At 34.1% G+C, this 21281-nt stretch overlaps 2 protein-coding genes across 2 annotated transcripts; one reads left to right on the top strand and one right to left on the bottom strand.

Moving 5' to 3' along the window:
- The first annotated feature begins 96 nt into the window (after nt 1–96).
- Nucleotides 97–15720, top strand: LOC132724543 (mediator of RNA polymerase II transcription subunit 10-like). The gene is made up of 4 exons (XM_060709409.1): nt 97–279; nt 7376–7459; nt 8126–8228; nt 12121–15720. The coding sequence occupies exons 1-4, from the start codon at nt 158–160 to the stop codon at nt 12214–12216; spliced, it is 405 nt and encodes a 134-aa protein (XP_060565392.1). The 5' UTR covers nt 97–157; the 3' UTR covers nt 12217–15720.
- A 1171-nt stretch (nt 15721–16891) lies between these two features.
- Nucleotides 16892–20303, bottom strand: LOC132724544 (uncharacterized). The gene is made up of 5 exons (XM_060709410.1): nt 20180–20303; nt 18730–18839; nt 18365–18424; nt 17724–17823; nt 16892–17158 (listed from the first exon to the last, which is right to left on the bottom strand). The coding sequence occupies exons 2-5, from the start codon at nt 18766–18768 to the stop codon at nt 16998–17000; spliced, it is 360 nt and encodes a 119-aa protein (XP_060565393.1). The 5' UTR covers nt 18769–18839; nt 20180–20303; the 3' UTR covers nt 16892–16997.
- Nucleotides 20304–21281: the final 978 nt, after the last annotated feature.

The raw sequence follows: 21281 nt of genomic DNA, 5'->3' as shown, positions 1-21281 counted from the left end.
ACATTATTATAATGAAACTGGCACTAATTATGCACAAAGCGTTCGATAAAACGTATTTTAAATAATATAAAATGAAATCAAGCATAACGGTGTTTACACTAATTTCACCCAGGATGAATTTATAAAAAAAATTTTTGTTTCCCTGATAGTTTTAACAATGGCAGACAGGTTTGAAAACCTTGAGGAGCAGTTGGAAAGATTTATAGAAAATACAAGACAGCTGGGAATTATTGTCAGTGATTTCCAACCGCAGGGACAGAATGCTCTGAATCAAAAATTGTAATTTTTAAAACTCCTAATATGAAATTAGGCAAAGCCTATGGACGGGGAAGTCGTTAAAAATTCCTTTCATTCTTTCCGTTTTAAAGGTGTCATTCGGTATTACATGTACCGCTTCCGTTTTCATTCGGAACACTCGGCGATTATCTTTATCCGAAAAGTGGAGATTTGTTCCGTTATCGGAATACCCCGCCATTTATCATTGAGTTACATTGTAAATGGCGGCGCCCGACTAGAACTGACACTGAAAATTTCTTTGATAGGTATAGAATTTTATATATTTTTAATTGTTTTTTATGTGATTTTCTTTTAAATATACATGTGTAGTCTATAGCCGGGCAAGCCAAAGCCCGGACCCGCTTCGCGGGCCCGGCCTTTGACTTCCCCGTATAATGATCTAGACTAGAGTCTACCTGTAAACTTATCAGTTTATACGGGGAAGTCAAAGACCGGGCCCGCGAAGCGGGTCCGGGCTTTGGCTTGCCCGGCTATAGACTACACGTGTATATTTAAAAGAAAATCAAATAAAAAAACAATTAAAAAATATATAGAATTCTATTGTATCTTTAAGGGACATGAGTCCAGAGTCTGCCTCTAATCCCAAAAGGTTCTACAGTTTCATTAAAAGTAAGAAAACAGATAGTCAGGGAGTAGCACCACTGAAAGCAAAAACGGGCATGACTCACTCCGACAGCGACACAAAGGCCAATATCCTGAATGAGCAGTTCTCTTCAGTTTTCATCAAGGATGAAGACATCTCAACTATTCCTGATATGGGACCAAGCCCACATGATCCGGTTGAACATATTACAATCACAGAGAGCGGAGTACAGAAGATCTTTGCAGGACTTAATCCACACAAGGCTACAGGTCCAGATCAACTCCCAGCAAGACTTCTAAAGGAAGCAGCTACAGAACTTACTCCTGTATTTACACTGTTCTTCCAGGCATCTGTGGACCAAGGAATCATCCCTGACGACTGGAAAACTGCCAACGTGGTACCAATTTTCAAGAAGGGCGACCGCAGTAAAGCAGAGAACTACAGACCTGTCTCTCTTACTTCCATAGCATGTAAGGCACTTGAGCACATCGTTACAAGCACCATTATGAAACACCTTGACACCTACAACATACTTACAGATGCCCAGCATGGATTTCGTAAACGCAGATCCTGTGAGACTCAACTTTTACTGACAGTCCAGGACCTTGCTTGCAATATGGACTCTGCTGGTCAGACTGATGTCATTTTATTAGATTTTTCCAAAGCTTTCGACAAGGTCCCACACCACCGATTACTTACAAAACTTCAATTCTATGGTATACGAAACAACCTACTAAAGTGGATAAACAGCTTCCTAGGGGATCGGAGCCAGAGAGTGTTACTAGACGGCAGCAAATCAGGTGAAGCACCTGTCCAGTCAGGTGTCCCACAAGGCAGTGTTCTAGGACCTCTCTTATTTCTCATCTTCATTAATGATCTACCCAACTATGTATCACCTGAATCCACCACTAGAATGTTTGCTGACGACTGTGCCCTTTACCGCTCTATCCACTCAGACCAAGATGCTATAGCCCTACAAAAAGACCTAGATGGACTAAAAAGATGGGAAAGGGATTGGTTGATGGAATTCCACCCTCAAAAATGCCAGATACTCCACATAACAAACAAGAGAAAACCAATCAGACAACCATATAACATCCATGGACACATCTTAGAAGAAGTAGATACAGCAAAATATTTAGGCCTCAACTTCCAAAAGTCACTAAACTGGAACCATCACATTGATCTAACTACAAAGAAAGCCAACAATGCCACATCCTTTCTACAGAGAAACATCAATCAATGCCCAAGAAGGACCAAAGAGCTCTGCTATATGACCCTCGTGAGACCTCTGGTGGAATACTCCTCTATCATCTGGGACCCTTTCACTGAGGCAAATATCTGGAAACTGGAGATGGTGCAGCGCCGAGCAGCAAGAATGGTCTTCTCAGACTACAGAAGAACCAGCAGTGTGACATCGATGCTGCAACACCTACAGTGGCCTACCCTCCGAGAACGCAGAGCCCATGCCAAGGTGACCATGATGTACCATATAGTAAATGGCCTAGTAGAAGTCCCTACATCCAACCTCACCCCAGTCATCTCTGTTCGAGGACATGGACTTCACTACCTGGTACCATTTGCAAGGACCCAGTGCTACCAGCGATCCTTCTTCCCAGACACCATCCGCCTCTGGAACAGTCTTCCCCAGACAGTTGTAAGCTGTACAACCATAGACAGCTTCAAGAGGGAAGTACTCCCACTCACTCTCCGATAGACAGTCCGGTGTTTTTACCTTTTTACCAGCACTATACATAGTACTTTTTTAAATCACTCTTGTACATAGACACTTCTCACACCGCGCTGCGCTAGTACGAGTATACGCCGGAAGGTGTCTGTACTATATTGGAAGAAGAAGAAGAAGAAGATTATGAATCAGTTTCTAAGAAGAAAGGTTTTGTTGATCTCAAAAATACAGACAGTGTTTATGAAACTGTAAATTATACAGATGACTGTTTATTTGAAAATGTTTCTGAAAGCATTGATGATAATAGAAATGTACAGATTTCAGAACCTGATGACGCTACCTCTTGTTCGACATCTGTATGTAGTGAAAACACAAGTGACTTTACAGTAAGGACAAATGGTGATGTAATTTCGGAAAACAATGATGATATTATTTCTGAAAATAACAATAACAATATTATTGAAACCCAAATCAAGAAGTGCAAATGTATTTATACAAATGCTGACCAATTGCAAAATAAATTGAATGAGCTTCAAATACTTGTGACTAGTATTAAACCGGACTTTATATTTGTGACTGAAGTACTACCGAAATATAACGTGGACAATTTAACATGTTCTTCATTATTATATAAACTTGAAGGTTATACATTGTTTCCTAGCTCAGACCATGGTAGAGGGGTGAATATATATGCGAGGAATGATCTAAATGTTTCTGCTAATGAACAACTTAATTCTATGTATAATGATGCATCTTGGTGTGACTGGTCTATTGAAGAAAAAACTGTACTTGTTGGCTGTATTTATAGAAGCCCTTCTAATATAGATGCATGTGATATTATAAATAACATGTTAAAGGAAGCAACTAGAATTAGTTCTAATCTACTTGTAACTGGAGATTTCAACATGAAAGATATTGATTGGGAAACATATAGTACCCCCCATAGTGAAGGTCATCATGAATATAAATTTATTGAGTGTATACGTGATAACTACTTATTTCAGCATGTAACACAGTTTACGAGATGTAGAAATGACCAGATTAGTAATGTGTTGGACTTAATTCTTACCTTGTGTGAATCCAATATTAACAATATTGAATACTTACCTTCTTTGGGCTGTAGTGATCATGTAATATTACTTTTTGATTTTCTTTGTGAGTTCAAAGAGCTTTATACTGGAAATGGTTTTTATATGTATCAAAAATGTGACTTACTAGGATTCTCTAATGAATGGCAGCAATTAGATTGGATTTTGCTTTTTGAAAATTGTAATATACATGAAATGTGGGAAATATTTTCAAATAAGTTCTATGAATGTGTTAATAAATATGTTCCAATGTCTAAACCTAAGAAAGGATTTAAACCGAAACCACTTTGGATGACTGGGGAAACCCTCAAACATATTAAAAAGAAAAGACATGCATGGGATAAGTACCTTGCAACAAGACGCCATGAGGACTATGATGAATACAAAAGTATAAGAAATGCTGCAAATGACATTATTAAAAATGCTAAAAGAAGTTATGAGAAAGATATATCACGCAAAGCTAAGACAGAACCAAAACATTTTTGGAAATATGTTAAGAACAAGACTAAATCAAGAGATGGTGTTTTCAATTTGAAAGACGAGAATGGTAATTTTACAACCTCAAACCAGCAAAAGGCTGAATTGTTAAATGAGTTCTTTACAACAGTATTTACAAAAGAAAATTTGGACTGTGTACCTAACATGAAAGATAAGACTGTATTAAAAGACCTTGATGATATACATATCTCGGAGAGTGAGGTGTTGAATTTATTAAAGGAACTTGATCCAAATAAATCAATGGGTCCAGATGATATACACCCATACATAATAAAGAGTCTGGCTGATGTTTTTGTTGGGCTGTTAACCGCTATATTTAGAAAGTCACTTGAAAACTTCCACTTGCATGGAAAGATGCAAGAGTATAGCCAATTTTTTAAAAGGGAAGCAAAACAAATCCTAGTAACTATCGACCAGTTAGTCTAACATCAATATTGTGTAAAACATTTGGAAAAAATTATTCGAAAGCACATTATGAAACATATTGAAGAAAATAAATTATTATCTGACAATCAGTATGGTTTTCGGACAAGAAGGTCTTGTGCTTTACAACTTCTAAATGTATTAGAAGAATGGAATATTTATATGGAAAATTATCAAAGCTGGGACACCATATATCTTGATCTAGCAAAGGCTTTCGATAAAGTCCCACATGTACGTTTATTAAAATAAAGTGTCATCTTTTGGAATCAAGGGAAATGTATTGATGTGGATAAAAAGTTTTTCTTTGCAATAGAAGACAGTGTGTATCAATTAAAGGTAGTACGTCATTGTGGAAAGCAGTGGATAGTGGAGCTGCCGCAAGGTAGTGTGTTGGGGCCCGGTACTTTTTATTGTGTATGTGAATGATATCACAGATAATGTCAAATCAAGCATTAAAATATTTGCTGATGATACAAAATTGTATACACCAACTAGCAAGTCGGATGTCCTCCAAAATGATATTGACTCAATTATGAACTGGGCAGTAAAATGGGAAATGAACTTTAATGTTGATAAATGTAAGGTGATGCATTATGGTCATGCAAATCCTCAAAAACAGTATGTTATGAATAACAAGACTTTATCGGATACTCAAGAAGAATGTGATCTAGGAGTTATTTTTGAAAAAGATCTTAAATTTAGCAAACATATTTCTACAAAGATTAATAAGGCAAATAGTATTTTAGGCCTTATTAACCGGTCTTTTGAATTTTTAGATGAATACACCTTTGTGAAATTGTATACAGCTTTGATTCGTCCTCATGTTGAATTTGCAAATGTTGTGTGGAATCCATATTTAATAAAAGATATATCAAGTCTAGAAAAACTTCAACAAAGAGCAACAAAACTAGTTTCATCATTAAAAGATCTGACATATATTGACCGTCTTAAAAAGCTTAAACTGCCAAGTCTGATACATCGCAGATTAAGAGGGGACATGATTCAGACTTTCAAAATAGTAAAAGGCTTAGATGACTGTGTTTTTGAAAATTTTTTTAGTTATTCGGCATCAACAAGGGGACATAATTTAAAACTAGAAATGCCTCGTAGTAGAACAACTCATTGCCTACATCAGTTTTCAAGACGTGTAATTAAAACATGGAATAATTTGCCAAAAAATGTAGTAGACTCAAAAAGTGTTCATGAATTTAAAATAAAACTAGATCAACACTGGACCGGAGACACTCCATATAAAGTTTAAAATGTTTATTGAAAAATTATGCTGTTATAATTGTATAGCAGAGTGAACAGAAGTAGATAAAAGTATATATAATTTAACATAGAAGTGGTGAGAGCAATAAGAAGAAGTACTGAAAGATTTTCAAAAGAAGAGGGGCTTAAAAAGGGCTTGGCCCTTCCATCAGAGCCCAAAATCATCCTACAGGTATACCTATTAATGAAATTTTCAGTGTCAGTTCTAGTCGGGCGCCGCCATTTACAATGTAACTCAATGATAATAGGCGGGGTATTCCGATAACGGAACAAATCTCAACTTTTCGGATAAATAATAAACGTCGAGTGTTCCGAGTGAAAACGGAAGCGGTGCATGTAATGCCGAATGACACCTTTAAAACGGAAAGAATGAAAGGAATTTTAACGACTTCCCCGTGCATAGGCTTTGCCTAATTTCATATTATAATTTACCCAAAATTTGCCTTATTATTTTGCTAAAACTAGTAGATTCACAGACTCTTGAGGATCAGGCCCTATCCCCTGACTTGAATCTGCCATTTTTCAAACGGTCTATGTATGATTCATTATTCAATGATACAGTAATAATTTACTGTCAAGTCTCAAATATATATGTGAAGATTGCAGACACTAAGCCAGTTTTTTATTGACCATTAATCAGGGCAATTCAAGCTGAGAGATAGAGTTTGACCCTCAAGTGGCACAGCCTGTTATTTCAATATTTTTATGAAAATGACAGAAAAAGTCTTTGACAGTGAGTCTGGATACAGTATACTTTTAAAGTCTTTAATCAATTAGTTTTCTCATTTAAACACAGTTTGCATTTGTTGTTGACAACAGGACAGGCAACTACCAGCTAGATAAGCAGTCTATAACAACATTCAAGTGACAGTCTGTTCAAGCCAATACACATTATAATTGGCAGAGAGTGCACCTTATTGTAAGAAAAAATAATGCTGTGCTAATCTCCTGTTGCTTTTCCCATTATAATATGCATACATTGCATAACGTCCCGGACATCTAGTATTGCCCACGAAATTAGGTGACTGTCTTTGATGTATGTATCATGTCCCAAATGTGTTGTTTAAGGCTAATCAAGCTTGACACTTTGATTATTATGTTTAAATTTTCAGTATGTATGACCATATGTACAGACTTTAAGTAACAACAGTTTGAATCAATTGATTGATTGAAAGTCAGTTTGATGGCATCATAATTAGTAAAGTATGCTTGTCTATAGTTAGTAGTTGCTTGTTGTCCCAGATTTACTACACTGATTAAAATCAAAGGTGCTAGTCGCACCTTAAATTTGTTTAATCTTGTTATTCATGTAATATTATATCCATATATTAAAAAATTTAAAATAGAAAAAAAAAGATTTTCGTTTTATAATTAGTAATCCATCCATGTGATCTTTTTGCCTTTAAGAATTCTGATTTATTTGTGCAGTGACATATTTTCCCAATATTCATGACTTGACTCATAATTATTCTTAATGTATATGTTATGAAAATAAGCTAAGTACCTGATATCTTTATTATATTTCAGACAGACAATGGTACAAGGGTTACAGGAGATAGACAAGATGAAATCACAGATGCAAGATGTTCATGTTCCTCTTGAAGTATTTGAGTAAGTTTGTTCTGTCAACTATGTCATAAAAAATTATGTAAGAAAGTTGAGAGTAGAAGTAATTCTACCATGGAAAAGTTAAAATCTCTTTGTTTTGTATAAATCTTTCCTTAGTGTAGTGTTTTGAAATTAAGAAAATCAGGAATGAAATGGTTGGAGGATTAAATTTTTTTTAATTATTACTAAGTCTTTGACAAATGATTTATTTTTTCTTAAACTTTTTAAACATTTTTCAGCTATTTTTTAAACAGACTTGACTCAATTTAGAACTTATAACATTGATGTCTAGATTTCAATATTCAAATGATGCCAAATTTAGACACCAACAGTATAGTTTGTCAGAGCTGCAGAGGCTGCACTTTAAGATATATAAGTTATTACCATTTAACATAATATGAGCCGCGTCATGACAAAACCGGCATAATGGGTTTGCGACCAGCATGGATCCAGACCAGCCTGCACATCCGCGCAGTCTGATCAGGATCCATGCTGTTCGCTTACAGACCCTATAACAAGTAGAGAAACTGATAGCGAACAGCATGGATCCAGATCAGACTGCGCGGATGCGCAGGCTGGTCTAGATCCATGCTGGTCGCAAACGCACTATGTTGGTTTTGTCATGACACGGCTCATATTAATTTAAGTATACATGTACTTGAATTACAGGTATATTGACCAAGGCAAAAATCCCAACTTGTACACAAAACATTGTTTAGAGAAAGCTCTAGGGAAAAATGAACAAGTGAAGGGAAAAATTGATGCATTCAAGGTAAATAACATATAACATATTACACTGTTTAGAGAAAGCGCTAGGGAAAAATGAACAAGTGAAGGGAAAAATTGATGCATTCAAGGTAAAAAACATGTAACATATTACACTTTTAGAGAAAGCTCTGGGGAAAAATGAACAAGTGAAGGGAAAAATTGATGCATTCAAGGTAAATAACATGTAACATATTAACAGAACAAAGAAGCTTTATTATTTTTGGTGTAAACTTTGTATGTTACCTTCTCTAATTATAGAATTTATTATTGTTAAAATTGATAATCTGCAGTTAGTCCAATTTGTAAAGATTAATGTATTTAGGTCAGTTTAGACTGGTATATCAAAAGGTCAGTCAAATTTTACCTGTAAAATAATTTTTTGTAAACCCTGAAATGATACAATGAACATGAATTGATAATGTAGAACCAATGTTGTACTTACAGCAAATATTTGTTATTTGCAGCACTTTGCTTAACATTTCAAACTTGTATTCAACGTCATTATTGATGCCAAGAAGCATAGCTTGTTTTACTGAATTATTTCACTCTGTGAATTTGATAATTCCTGCATTCTCTTGTTTGAGAATTCAGTTAATTGTCATGTATGTCTTGTTACATTGTTTTCTTTCTTACAGACATTCTTTGACATATAATATATATTCTCTAGATATTTCAGTTACAGATTTTATCAATAGATGTTATCATTTTATAATACTTGAAATATTTAGCCGGCAGTTTTCATTAGAAAAGCCTGCCAGATTTAACCAATGAGAAAGGAAATATATCAATGTATTGTTTTTTTATCGGTACCACTAAAATACGCAACGGAGATTTTTTGGCGCAACGGACGCAACGGGCGCAACGGAGATATTTTTTTTAGAAAAACCGGCACAACGCCTTTTTTAAAGTCAATGTGCTATATTTAAGCATCTAAAATGACTGTTTAGCACTATTAAGTAAGTATGTTTTAAAATGTTTCATAAATTGTATATGTTTAATTGCACTGAAGGGTTATATGCCTGGCGAAATGGAAATTTCATGGCGCAACGGAGATATTTTTTTAGAAAAAACCGACACAACGCCTTTTTTAAAGTCAATATGCTGTATTTCAGCATCTAAAATGATTGTTTATGGCACTTTTAAATAAGTATGTTTTAAAATGTTTCATAAATTGTATATGTTTACACTGAAGGATTATATAGGCCTGGCTAAATGGAAATTTCATTGCGCAACGGAGATAATTTTGGAAAATCGGCACAACGTATGTACTAATATATGAAATTAATTAACACCAATGTTATTTGAATAAATAAATCTAAAAAAAAGATTTAAAAACCTTAATCGTATATCAAATAATCAAATAGCTGCAATGTTGATGTTGTAAAGGATTGTGTGTCGGCGAAATGGACATTTTGTCTGCGCAACGGAGATTTTTTTTTTTTTTTGGCGCAACGGAATTTAAAATGGCCTAATTAAGTAGTAATATGAAGAAGTAAATCATTATTTAAAGATATTAACTGAATTTTTGAAGTGGTGTAATAAAAGTCTGCTTTATTAATTTAAAAATGGAATTAGATACGTTTTTATCGTTATGGCTGACACTGAAAAACAAGTATGGATATTTACAATCTGTTTCATTTTTTCCCGTTCAATCCGTTATGTTTACGAAATGTACTGTAATAGCTTTTCTATACATAATTTTTAATTGAATTTGCATTAGTATATACTAAATAAAGTCATATGTTGATATTACAGAATCAATGTTCAGTATTTTTTTGTATTATAAACATTCATTGTATTGTTGTTATACCTCTCATAATCTCCGTTGCGCCGATGTTTTATTGCGAAACGGAGATTTTATTTTCAAAACTGTGTACTGTTTTTTTTATGTCTAAAACATAAAATAATCATATAAGTTGGTATTGTTGATATTTTATACATAATTTTTACATATACTGTATAAGTTTGATTTTATAAGGTAGAATACTGAATATATCATATTCTAAATGGACGGCAAAATGGACATAATTTAAATTACGGCGAAATGGACTATTTCGGCGCAACGGGGATTATCATAACAGTTTTATCATATCATATTATTTTATTAATTTATTATCTTTCATTAATCATTGTGTACTTAATACCTTAAAGTCAATACATGTTCCTCTTACATTATCTAAATGGTGTGAAAATGCGTGTCCAATAAACATCAACCACGTGTCATTGGTAATTTAATTATCGGTACTTAACACCCGTGATAAACATTCTTCAAATCACCAAATTGCTGTTGTTTCGCTAAATAAACAGTAGCTGCATTTGATTTTAACGGGGTTTTCTGATTGGTAAGTGACGTTCAATTTAATTATTTTTTTTTCACTGTTTTAAAATGGAAATAGAAAGAACAGCAAATTCTACATGCATGTCGTTTTACTATTTTAATAATTTCATCAAACAATTAATGTTTTGTATAGTTACTATTTTTAATTTTAAAAATGCATAAAATAGTTCAATCATTACTAAAAAGATAATGTAATATGGTTAGCAAATTGCTTGCTACTGGTCATGCTTTTAACTAATAAAGTGATTTGCTTATATATTCCCGGTAGCAGAAATAAGAAAATAATTTTTACAGTTAAAAAATTATAGGATCAAATTTAAACGTTTCATGGTAAACGTGTTGTAATTAAGCGCTGTAATACAAATCTTTTGAATAAAGATATGAATTTGTTTTCTTCAGTGTTACATGTCATTGATTAAAGTCATTACAATATTTAACGTAAATATAACGTAATACACGGGAAAAAAGAAACAGATTTAAAGACTCATGTTTATCTTCAAATATCAGCCATGACGGAAATAAACGTATTTCTTTGTGCAGCAGTAAAGCCATTAAGCAGCTTTTTGTTGAAAATTGGTAATTTATTGTTAAGATTACATTAGAAAGTCCACAGCGTATGCATTACGGACTTTTCGTATTCTTCAAGTAAAATTCTGAAAATTATGTATAGTTCTAAAAGCTATTACAGTACATTTCGTAAACATAACGGATTGAACGGGAAAAAATGAAACAGATTGTAAATATCCATACTTGTTTTTCAGTGTCAGCCATAACGATAAAAACGTATTTAATTCCATTTTTAAATTAATAAAACAGACTTTTATTACACCACTTCAGAAATTCAGTTAATATCTTTAATGATTTACTTCTTCATATTACTACTTAATTAGGCCATTTTAAATTCCGTTGCGCCAAAAAAAAAAAAATCTCTGTTGCGCCGACAAAATGTCAATTTCGCCGACACACACTCCTTTACAACATCAACACTGCAGCTATTTGATATACAATTAAGGTTTTTAAATCTTTTTTTATAAATTTATTTATTCAAATAACATTGGTGTTAATTAATTTCATATATTAGTACATACGTTGTGCCGATTTTCCAAAATTATCTCCGTTGCGCCATGAAATTTCCATTTAGCCAGGCATATATAATCCTTCAGTGTAAACATATACAATTTATGAAACATTTTAAAACATACTTACTTAAAAGTGCTAAACAATCATTTTAGATGCTGAAATAAAGCATATTGACTTTAAAAAAGGCGTTGTGTCGGTTTTTTCTAAAAAAATATCTCCGTTGCGCCATGAAATTTCCATTTCGTCAGGCATATAACCCTTCAGTGCAATTAAACATATACAATTTATGAAACATTTTAAAACATACTTACTTAATAGTGCTAAACAATCATTTTAGATGCTTAAATATAGCACATTGACTATAAAAAAGGCGTTGTGCAGGTTTTTCTAAAAAAAAAATCTCCGTTGCGCCCGTTGCGTCCGTTGCGCCAAAAAATCTCCGTTGCGTATTTTAGGGGTACCCTTTTTTTATTTGTAGAAGTTCAAGGCGTTGTTGGTTCTAGAGTTGAGTGATGTGTTTCCGAAGGAGATGGCAAACTATCGAGCAATGCGAGGTGATGACAGACCTACCTGAGATACCATTTTACTTTCATGTTGATGACCAGTGCAATATAGACAAAAATAAACATGGAAATACACTTCCAGGAGCTGTCTCTTAAATCCAATTGTTCTCGAAATTGAGTAGATGAAATGTGAAATATACAGATTTGAAGTATAAGTTATACATGTGTAATTAGACATTTTCTTGAGTGAGACTCTCAGAGAAACGTTTTTGTGTACTTGAAGTAAAGATAAACTGTTTTCATTCATAATATTGTAGATACTCAATACTGAGAAATTATGTTATCAACATTCTGTTGTATTTTAATGTGAATTTTAATGTAGGATTCAATATGTTTTCACAAATCTAAAGATTGCAGTGCAAAACTGTACTGAGTCATGTTAAATTGAATAGAGGATATTGAATGAGAGTAGGTTCAGTACTGAATTTATTGAACAAATTGTATAAAGTTACATGTATATTATATAAGTGTCTGGCAAGCATATTATTGTTTTATTGAGTTATTTCAATATTTATTAATGAAGCTACCATAATATGATACAATGATATAATATTTACTGCATACATTAGATAAGAACTGTTAACAGCAACAATGGATATGTTTTGCATTGACATGCTCATAGTGTAATGAATACATTTAAGGCATTTAAAAGCTTTGTTTTTATAATGCAAGTGATATCACATCAAAATATAATTCTAACCGACCCGCATTTTGCCCTATTGAACATAGAAGAACCGAAAGTGTGTGTTATTATGCTATAAAATCACTGTTTGACGTTCTATATTTAGACATGTGACGTAATCATTATACACGTGACGTAACCACTAAAAATGTGACGCGCTGACAATAAGTACCGAAACAAATCAGGAGCAATTTAGCTAATTATCAGGTACGGCAGCATTTATTTGTTGGCGTCGTGTTAGAATCGAAATAATATATCCAAATCGGTGATTTTATTGCTTGATAACATCACTGCTTGTTGAGCAATAAACTCACAGTTTGGGATATATTATTTCTTAATCAATATATGCACAGTAGTGCAATACCATTATTTAGGGAGTTGCAAAAAGTGGTACATGTATGTGGTAAAATATAGTTGTTGTGAAGATAGTAAGAGTCAGCTGAAATAGTATTGTATATCATGTTATTATAATTACAATTTACTAAATGATTAAGTACCCAAGAAATCGGTATTCTGTTGAATTATAATAGCTCATAATTTAATAAGATTTTCAAAGAAATTTATACTACAATGGTACGAGTGTATATATTAAAGACTGTTAAAATGATAAACTTTTAATCAAGCTTTACATTAGGGGAACCAAACTGATAAATCTTTGCCACTGGTAAAGTGTCAGGCCAACCAGCACATCCATGTAGGCTGACAGGACTCAATACTTTCAGCTGACTTTAAATTTTTTATCTTGATGTCTCTAACATTCATAGTTCAAAAAATAAAAAGGCTGAGCAAGTCTATATTGAAAGCAGTTATAAAATTGAAAAGTGAAGAAAAGTAAGATGTTAGGTAATAACTGGTTTCTATATTTTCAGTGTGTATGTTGGGGCTAATGTTGTGAACGCATTATTGCAAAATGTAATTTATACAATGAATATAAGATCTACTGTTAATCATACAAATGTAGAATTAATTTGACATATCTATAAAATGTGAATATGTATTGTTCTTCTTTTTAGCTCACCTGTCACAAAGTGACAGGGTGAGCTTTTGTGATCGCTTTTCGTCCGGCGTCCGTCCGTCCGGCGTCCGGCGTCCGTCCGTAAACTTTTGCTTTAAATGACATCTCCTCATAAACCACTGAGCCAATTTCATCCAAACTTCACAGGAATGTTCCTTTGGTGGTCACCTTTAAAAATTGTTCAAAGAATTTAATTCCATGCAGAACTCTGGTTGCCATGGCAACCAAAAGAAAAATCTTTAAATATCTTCTTTAAAACAACCCTAAGAGCTAGATCTTAGATATTTGGCATGAAACATCTTCTAGTGAGTGTCTACCAAGTTTATTCAAATAAAAGCCCTGGGGTCAAAATTGGCCCCGCCCCAGGGGGTCATTGATTTTCCCTATATGCATATAGTAAATACTTAAAAAATCTTCTTTTAAAGAACCCAAAGAGCTAGAGCTAAGATATTTGGCATGAAACATCTTCTAGTGAATGTCTACCAAGTTTGTTCAAATAAAAGCCCTGGGGTCAAAATTGGCCCCGCCCCGGGGGTCATTGATTTTCCCTATATGCATATAGTAAAAACTTTAAAAATCTTCTTTTAAAGAACCGTAAGAGCTAGAGCTTAGATATTTGGCATGAAACATCTTCTAGTGAATTTCTACCAAGTTTGTTCAAATAAAAGCCCTGGGGTCAAAATTGGCCCCGCCCCAGGGGGTCATTGATTTTCCCTATATGCATATAGTAAAAACTTAAAAAATCTTCTTTTAAAGAACCCAAAGAGCTAGAGCTAAGATTTTAAGCATGAAACATCTTCTAGTGAGTGTCTACCAAGTTTGTTCAAATTAAAGCCCTGGGGTCAAAATTGGCCCCGCCCCTGGGGGTCATTGATTTTCCCTATATGCATATAGTAATTAAAAACTTAAAAAATCTTCTTTTAAAGAACCATAAGAGCTAGAGCTTAGATATTTGGCATGAAACGTCTTCTAGTGAATGTCTACCAAGTTTGTTCAAATAAAAGCCCTGGGGTCAAAATTGACCCCGCCCCAGGGGGTCATAGATTTTCCCTATATGCATATAGTAAAAACTTAAAAAATCTTCTTTTAAAGAACCCAAAGAGCTAGAGCTAAGATATTTAGCATGAAACATCTTTAAGTAGATATCTACAAAGTTTGTTCAAATAAAAGCCCTGGGGTCAAAACTGGCCCTGCCCCAGGGGTGTCATTGTTTTTAACTATATGTGTAAAGTAAAAACTTTAAAAATCTTCTTTTAAAAAACCCAATGAGCTAGAACTTAGATGTTTAACATGAAACATCTTCTTATGGGTGTCTACCACGTCTGTTCAAATAAACAAATAAAAGCCCTTGGGTAAAAATTGGCCTGGGGGTGGGGGGGGCCTATATACAGGTTAGCGACCTCAGGGCCATCATGGCCCTCTTGTTTAATAAAACTGTGGAAAGCACAGCCATGCACAAGAAAACGTTTCTGCCACATGATCATACATAAATGAATTATATATTGTTATGTAAATAAAACAACTCAGCCGAAATTGAATTGGTTAACTTGCATATCCCAACCCACCATATTAATTGTGTGAAAGTTTATCTTAGAACTATCCTTACAATTTTATTTAAAAATGACAAGAACTATCCTTTACATTTTTTTAGAATTGTCCTTACAATTTTGAACTTTCATTTACATTTTATTTTAGAATATCCAATGAGATTTCCAGATTTCAGTTTGTAATTTTAAAATGACAAATGAAAATTCTTCTTATAATCAGTTCTTCGTGTAAATTTTACTGGAAGTCAAACTGCGGCTTTAGAGCGAAAAAATGTGGCTAAACTGAACGTCAAATAGAACGACAATTTCTTTCCATTTTTCAAATATTTTTTGCGTAGAACGATACATAAAGGAAAAAATAATTTCCTTAAATATTATAGAGTTTATGATATTTTGTCCGGCTATGGCGCTGTGATGCCCATAAAAGTTGTCATGGATACACAACGACGTCAAGTTCCAAAAGGGGTTTTCAATGGTGGTCAACTTTGACGTCATGTGTACAGAAAATAGCTAAAACTATTGGAATAAAAACAATGGAATCTAATCTGAAATATGGTCACTTTTTTACATGCCAATTTTCAAAACGCTACTCGAAAGTTCGTAGTGTCGCGTTCTACCTTAAGGTGAGCTATATAGGGCTATCATGGCCATCTTGTATTTGTCAATGAGGGGAGATACAAGCATACAGTCATGTTGATGCAGTTCTAGATTGATAGAAAAGTCAATATTATATTAGACATTAAAGAAAGACATGTCATACAATATAAGTGTCATTGTTTGCTATCCTGTGGAACAAGAAATATATACATGTATACATGACTTGTTTCAACAAACCCTGATATTTTTATCACTGATGTTGCAACCAATATAGAGCCAGGTCTGTCTGTATATACCATGCATGCTCACCTGAGAGACATGCTTTCGTAATAGTATGACGTCCTTTGTGCATCATGGTATGACGTCCTTTGTGCATCATGGTATGACGTCCTTTGTGCATCATTACCAATGTTTTTTGGGTTTTTTTTAAAACCAAATGGAAGATTTTTACCAAACTTTACAGGAATAATCTGTAGGTGACCCATTATAAAAGTTATAGAAATGACTCCAGTCTAATATATGTAGGACACAAAGAGTTAAAAATAAACAAAAAAATCTTTATAAATTTTACTCTTTAGAAACAACAATGCCTGGAGCAAAAGATAGTTTGGAATGTGGCATAACCTTGTACATGTACTTATCTACCATTTCGTTTTTTTAAACTTAATTTACGTTGTCATATTTCAATTTAGTGTGGAACTACATGACCCAGACCTTAGATATTTATTTCACTTGTAGCATTACAAGAACTTTGAATCGTATCCCTTTGGTGGAAAAATACCCATGTCTTTCTTGCTCCAGTATTACTAGGTGGCCATGTGCTTGTTTATTAAATAACAACAATGTTTAGCAAGTGTCGGAGTTATCTCTCCAACCAGTATCTTTTATTTTTAATTCTCATAACATTTCGGTCAGTTCATTTCATAAGCTTGCAAATTTTCGTTATTATCTTTAGAAAAGCTTTCCTCTATACACCCGGCAACAATAAATCCCCGCGCACTTGAAGTTTTTTCCGCAATCTTCATCCTTATCGCAAAGCAAATACTCGCCATTTTCCCCCTTTTTAGGCTCTACAAATCTACCGCTTAGGATTGGAGCAGCGCATTGAAACCCTGAAAACGAAGTATATACATCATTAGAAAACTGAAATATTGAAATATACAACTAAAACACGTATAGAAAAGTAGCACCCTTCAAGCATGACAATGAGTTTACGCTTATTCAGGGGATGTTTTGTCACTTGCATCATATACATTTATATAATTTTTCTCCGGATTTTCCGCTACTGAAAGCTGTTTTAAAACATTTAATTTACATCATGTGTTGTTCTTGGTCAGATATACACTTTTTTAACCTTTATAATATAATGGCAGTTTCGAATTTTCACCTGTTTGTGTGAGTTTGATCTAAAATGATACTACAGATTGTCTCTCACAAATCACACTAACAAGCATATTTCGTTTCTACGACTATAATTATATATTATTAAAAATTATTATATACATGTACATTGAAACACGCTTGTGTAAGTTTCTTTTATTTTATTATTTTATTGTCCAAATTGGAAAAAATAAAAATATCTATCAACTTGTAATTTTATGAGCCCAACAGTCGCAAACGTTTTTGTATTACATGTACATGTATTATGCAAATGAGATGTATGCATGTTTAACTTACTTCTGCAGACGAGAGTGTCTGGACAGGGAGGTTCTCCAGGATTTAATGCAGTGATAACATTACGATTCGGACACATACACCTAAGACCGTCTCCACACTCCTGAATGTATAATAAAATTACAAATTTACTTATTGACCATCTTTTGATTTGCCGTTCCAATAAATACGTCATCTTATGTTTCTCATATAAGAAACCAGTTTATGGTGTTTAATATACCTATGTGAAACACGCACAAAGTTTTCATATGCTCGGATTAAGGCGAGGGAGCGGTATGTGGGGTGGGGGAGTGGCGAGGGAGCGGTGTGTGGGTGGGTGAGAGGCGAGGGAGCGTTGTGTGGGTGGGTGAGAGGCGAGGGAGCGTTGTGTGGGTAGGGAGAGGCGAGAGAGTGGTGTTTGGGTTGGGGAGATGACAGAGGGGCGGTGCGTGGGCTTTGGGGATCGTTACGGGGTATAAAGATTATAGAATAGCTAGATTTATAGCTTAATGGTAAGGTAGCATTGTAATTTAATTCGATCAGCTTTGATATAGACGTATTTAACTACAGTGTATAGATAACTTTACGTCAGGAGCATTAAAATTATTGCATAAAGAATCGATTTTGCTTATCCTACCATGCTTATAATGAGCAAGTGAACTTACTTCAAAGAACGCTTTCCCCTCGCAATCAACTGCGTTAGCGTTCACCGATTGGATAATTGCCTGAAAAATAAGACTTTAAAATAATTAAACAGCCACATCGAAATTTAAAGTTCTAATTTGATATTACGAAATGAATTTGGTATTTAAGTTTACATCGTGATACTAGTCGAACTGAAATAGATATATTGATTGTAATAAAAATGATAGATCAAGTGCTTAAATTTAGTACTTTTACCGTGCATGTTCAATTTGGTAGGCTATGGCAAAAGTAAATAAATGAAAAGGATGCTAAATTTAAAATTCATAAATGAAATGAAGTTTTGTTTAAACACTTTTAATGAAATTAATAAGTGTTATAAACATACCAATGTCAAAAGAACAAGTGCAACTGGAACTCCAGCCATTTTTCTTTGTTTTGATTTTGTTTTGTTTTGTAACAGCACGTATTAGTTGGAATGCTTTGGTCCACAGTTAACTATAGGGGGAAACAGACACAATTATAGTATTCTTAGATTTAGTGCTCTTCATTATTCATTTACAGAAGTAAATATATAATTGATTAATGGAGTTTTGTCAGCATATGTGATGTATTGCATTGTATGTATTAAATATCTCATTGCTCAGTATTGTATTGATTTATCTTTTTTCTTTATGCGTTTTTTTCTATATTGTAAAATATGTGACATAAAATTATATTTTTCAACATGCTTGTTATAACGATGTACCTATGTGTGTACAAGTTATGAAATAAACTCTGTTCTGTTCCGATAGCGGTAAAACAGTTTTTCCATGGGAACAGTGCAGACCAAGATCAGCAGGCACATCCGGTCCGTCTGATCATGATCTGCAGTGACCACAGTTCACTCATCATACATTTTGAAAATGTCACTCAATTTAATAATATGGTTTTGTCCAGATTGAACGATGGGCAAGTCCATTTAAGATATTTAATGTGACGCTATTCATACACATATAGCAAAATAAGCGTTTAAACGCTTAAAACTCAAATCGGGCTAAAATCGCATTAAATATCGACTTTCAATTTAATTCTAGTTTTATTTTCAGTTTTAAGTGCCTTAGGGTTGATCTTTGTTAGATTTTCAAATAATATATGTTCGACCTTAGTGGAGATCCTTTAATTATATCATTATGTAAAATTCTATAAAAATATCAAATTTTCAGAGACATGAATCTATAGCGATTATTTATAATACATTGTACGAACAATACAATGGTGTTCATCAATCTTGTCATAATTTTGACGGAATCTTTACACAGCTCCCTGCCTTTCTCAAAACATATGTAAGGCTCTATATCATTAAATATTAAATTATTATTTAATACAAATAAAATACGTTATTAAAGCAACACGCCTCCAGATTCATCCTAATTTTCATGAAAATTTGAAAAAATGTTTGAAAAGTAAAATATTGTAAATGAACAAAGACAATAATTGAAACATTGCAATCGGCATTTTTTATTTACGTAAATTACCAAAAAAAGAGGTCAAAATATGCAAAAAATAGCCCCTGTATTGCGTAAGTAACGCAGTAGAAATATGGTGATAAATACTTAAAAAAGTCATAATTTGCACATAAGATATAAATTCCCACTTGAATTTTTAATCTGTTTACTCATCTTAAAATTTTAGTACAGTTTTCCCAGGTTTAATTTTCTTGAAATATTTTGGCTCATCTTGAGGCAGCTTGCAGCTTTAACGTGAAAACAATAAATATCCTATCACTTTCAGTGCTAGAGAGAACCCCAAGAAAATGACAATAACACAATAATATTAAACATAAATATAAATCTTACCTTAAGTTTTAATGTCCAACAAGCCACACAAATAACACAGGATGGCTAAAAACCCAATATATATAAATTCTGACAACCTTCTGCTGTATGACACGCTGTCAATTGTTTGTCAACTACGATATTTTGTTAATTCGATAAAATGATAATGATGTCAATTCTTTATGTTAAATCATCATTTCTGGGGAGACTGCATCACCTCGTTTTGGACTGCGCCATTTCGTTTTGGACTGCACCATCTCGTTTTGGACTGCACCACCTCGTTTTGGAGTGCACCACCTCGTGTAGGACTGTACCACCTCGTTTTGGACTGCACCATTTCGTTTTGGACTGCACCATCTCGTTTTGGACTGCACCACCACGTTTTTGGACTGCATCATCTCGTTTGGACTGCACCACCTCGTTTTGGGGTGCACCACCTCGTTTTTTGGGGTGCACCACCTCGTTTTGGAGTGCACCAACTCGTTTTTGGACTGCACCATCTGTTTTTGGTCTGCGCCATCTCGTTTTTCGGAAGTGCACCACCTCGTTGTGGAGTGCACTTTCTCGTTTTGGAGTGCATCATCTCGTTTTGGAGTGCACCACCTCGTTTTCGAGTGCACCATCTCTTTTTGGAGTGCACCACCTCGTTTTGGAGTGCACCATCTCGTTTTGGACTTGCACCTCCTCGTTTTGGAGAGCACTTTCTCGGTTTGGAGTGCACCATCTCGTTTTGGAGTGCACCACCTCCGTTTTTGGACTGCATCAATTCTCGTTTTGGAGTGCACCACCTCGTTTTGGAGTGCACCATCTCGTTTTGGGAGTGCACCACTTGTTTTGGACTGCGCTATCATTCGCTTTGGAGTGCACCATCTCGTTTTGGAGTGCACAACCTCGTTTTGAGTGCACCACCTCGTTCTGGACTGCACTATCTCGTTTTGGAGTGCACCATCTCGTTTTGGAGTGCACCACCTCGTTTTGGACTGCATCATTTCGTTTTAGACTTATCATCTCGTTTTTGACTCCACCATATCGTTTAGGACTGCATCATCACGTTTTGGAGTTTTGTAGACAATAAACATGATGAAAAGGGCACATTTATTTTATCCATGTATTTTCTTTATCT

Source organism: Ruditapes philippinarum, unplaced genomic scaffold (genome assembly GCF_026571515.1).
Source record: "Ruditapes philippinarum isolate M1 unplaced genomic scaffold, ASM2657151v2 ctg257_1_1_1_1, whole genome shotgun sequence".
In the NCBI taxonomy this organism is placed as follows: domain Eukaryota; kingdom Metazoa; phylum Mollusca; class Bivalvia; order Venerida; family Veneridae; genus Ruditapes; species Ruditapes philippinarum.
Note: the sequence above shows the minus strand (reverse complement) of the source record. Positions and strands in the feature narration are given on the sequence as shown.